General features: G+C 42.5%; 1 protein-coding gene across 2 annotated transcripts in view; it reads right to left on the bottom strand.

Moving 5' to 3' along the window:
* Nucleotides 1-326: 326 nt before the first annotated feature.
* The window catches only part of LOC102381700 (E3 ISG15--protein ligase HERC5-like), a 50,771-nt gene continuing 48,119 nt past the window's right edge, over nt 327-2,978 (bottom strand). Inside the window, exons 21-22 of one of the 2 annotated variants that reach the window (XM_025197283.1) lie at nt 2,434-2,516; nt 327-603 (exon numbers count right to left, since the gene is read on the bottom strand). In XM_025197283.1, the coding sequence (XP_025053068.1) occupies nt 327-603; nt 2,434-2,516 (360 nt within the window). The remainder of the gene's footprint in view (nt 604-2,433; nt 2,517-2,978) is intronic. The other variant, XM_025197284.1, reaches the window with a different exon arrangement.

The raw sequence follows: 2,978 nt of genomic DNA, 5'->3' as shown, positions 1-2,978 counted from the left end.
CTAATGACCCTGGTCAAGGGGGTGCTAGGTGCTGTACATATTTAGTAAGCAAAGGCCCTCCCTCTTGTACTTTCTAGTCTAATTGGGAGTGCCAAAAAATGTGGTATGGACTATATTCTGCAGCATGGCATGCACTTCCTCATCATTTTGTTTCTTTGGCTATAGAGACTGTTAAAATAAGAAAGCACCAAAATCTGATAGGACTTCAAGGAATACCATGAGCCAATTTAGGCGCCAAATGACTTATAGGTCACCTTAATCAAAAATGGTTTCAAACTAGTGACCCAAAGTGAAAATCTCTATCTGCCCTCAAGTCAGCTATTTTCTCACTCATGAACCATAAACTCAAAAAAGGAACAAGGCACAGGAAATGTATGTCCAGCCAGTTGAGCAGCTACATGTCTGCCTGGCTGAGTTACCTTTTCTAGCAGCTGCCAGTCATATTTGGTATGTCCACAGAAAACGGCCTGGAGTTCAGTGGAAAGAAAGATTCTCCACCCGTTGGCTGGGCAGCCTCTTAAAAATCCATCCATGAAATCCTTAAATGGCTTCTTCACAGATTCATTGAATGTATAATTCACATAGGCATCAACATATTCTTTCCTGCAAAGGTATAGATGCAGTGCAATTGCTTTCTAGCTTTCAGTGAAGCAGTGCGAGAGGTGATTTGAGAGGGAAAATGTATACTATTTAACTCTTCAATCCTGCAAATCCTATGCATGTAACTAGTTATCATGTTGCGTAGGGACAGACATTAAAAAAGCCCAAGCCTGAATTGATTCAATCTTTGCAGGTTAGTCTAATCTTGCTAGGTTAAACCAGTTTGTAACAGTACAGATTTCCCATCTGGACTGAAGAAATGCAGGCACATGCCTACAGTGGCTAAGGCTGTACAGTGGCAGGGCTACAGTGGCAAAGCCTTCCACAGTGCTGAGATGAGGGGGATGTGGCGAGGCCCTGGCAGGATGCTCTGATTAGGGAGGGGTTCCCTGCCCCCAGCTGTTGATAACAGAGCATTGAGTTACACAGCAGGGAGTTACACAGGGAGTTGTTAGCATTTGTCAGCCCATCAAACAAAACAACAGTTCATTAAAACAACCCTCATTAGTTCAAGCTCTTCTAAAACAACTTTTTCAAAGGAAGAAATGGAGGGACATTACCAGCTACCTGTTAATTTGCTCCAAAAACCCCTAAGCCAACCCTGTCCTGTCTGCCTTTGTCGTCATCTCCCACAGCATGGACTGTAGCCAGCATGGTGTATGCTAGCTAATGCTGAGAGGTGTCTGTGTAAGGCACAGGGGAGGTTGGAATTCCTGCTTGAGCAGGGAGTAGTGGGGAGGAGAGGGGGGAGCAAGAGGAAGCCAGGCAGCCAGGGAGCAGAAGGGAGGGGCTGGCCCTCCTGGGCTGGAGCAGACAGAAGAGCCCCACCCAGAGTTGCAAAGCATCTGGGATGCTGGAGGATTCTGATTTAACTTAAAATAGGAAGGGGTCTGGGACAGACATTACATAAACCAGTTTCAGCCAAATCAGTTAAGTCTGATACTACATTCAACCAGGTTTATCTCAAACCACTTTCAGCCATTTTCAGACTGGTTTATGTGCACTGAAAATCTGTTCTGTTACAGGTTTAAATCAGTTTCTGATCACTTAACCCGGTTTATTTGTAATGTCTGTCCCTAGCCACTGAGTTCAGCAAGATTACTTGTATGTAAAGATGAATGAGAATGACACCTACAAATGTCCATCAGTTCAACTCCTTACATGAATGCATTTAGGAATGATTTCTCATTCCAGCTAATGCCATTAACAACTACAACAGCAACATGTATGCAACAACATGTATACAATCCCAGGGCCCCAAAGTAAGACATGATAGGTGTCCTGTATCTGGTACAGCATGTGCACATGAATCTCTGGTCCAGGTTCTACTCTAATGTATTTACATTGGTGTCAACCTATGGTAACTGCTTCTGAAATCAACAACATTATTCTGGATAGACACAGCTGTAAAGCAGCGCGGTTCGGTTTCTTTCCACTGATGATGGGAATAGTCTAATTATACGATAGTCCTAGACAGTCAACACACTTTACAAATTATGCACAAAATTTGTAAATAGTGCATTCACAAATTCACAGGTCTCAGACCAGAGGGGTTTGTTAGATCATTTGCATAACACAGGTTGTAAGATTTCACTTGGTTGCCTCTGTATCGCTGCTATCCTTTGTGCACTGTAAAGGTAACAAAGCTTGAACTCTCTCTCTGGTAATGCATATCCCATTTTGCATAATACCCTCACAAAACTAAGTTCATGAAAAACAATTTTCTGTGTACCATATACACAGAAATCAGTACAAGTGAGTAAATGTGCACTATATATGGTAGAGCATTCTAACAAGGAAAGAGAAATGTGCAGAAGAGCTACGAGATCTGACCTGTTATGCTTAGTGATGGGAATGTTTGCACCATTTTCTTTAAGTTCAACAGTAACTATAGATTCTCCTTCTTTCTTCATTACCTAGACAGACAAAGCAAGTCCTGAATGGTGTGTCACACATACCATTCTTTTCCTGATGCAAGGCTTGAAATTGTAATCACCAATGAACACATACTGAAAGGACCCATTACTTTTGTGGCTAGTTGATGCTTTCATTGGAACTACTTGAGCAAAGGTGGGGCCAGAAGGGAAAATTTGAGTCTTGTTCCACACTTGTATAGAAGGCTACTTCTCGTTGACCCTGTAAATGAGGTCAGAGTGTTTTGTAGCCACGATGGTTCAGGAAATGTGAGAAGCAGGGTAGTTTTTGGAATCGTTTATTGGACTCTGGTCTTCTGACTCATTATAATCTAACAGGTGTCTTCTAACCTCTCTTGTACTCCACATGTAGTAATGATTCTTTCCTTTCTAAATGGCTTTGCTTTCATAGTTTCATAGCAGCTAGGGTCAGGAGGGACCTGAACAGATCATCTAGCCTGACCC

The sequence above is a fragment of the Alligator sinensis genome, unplaced genomic scaffold (assembly GCF_000455745.1).
Source record: "Alligator sinensis unplaced genomic scaffold, ASM45574v1 scaffold125_1, whole genome shotgun sequence".
In the NCBI taxonomy this organism is placed as follows: domain Eukaryota; kingdom Metazoa; phylum Chordata; order Crocodylia; family Alligatoridae; genus Alligator; species Alligator sinensis.
The sequence above is the reverse complement of the archived record's forward strand: the minus strand, read 5'-3'. Positions and strand labels throughout refer to the sequence as shown.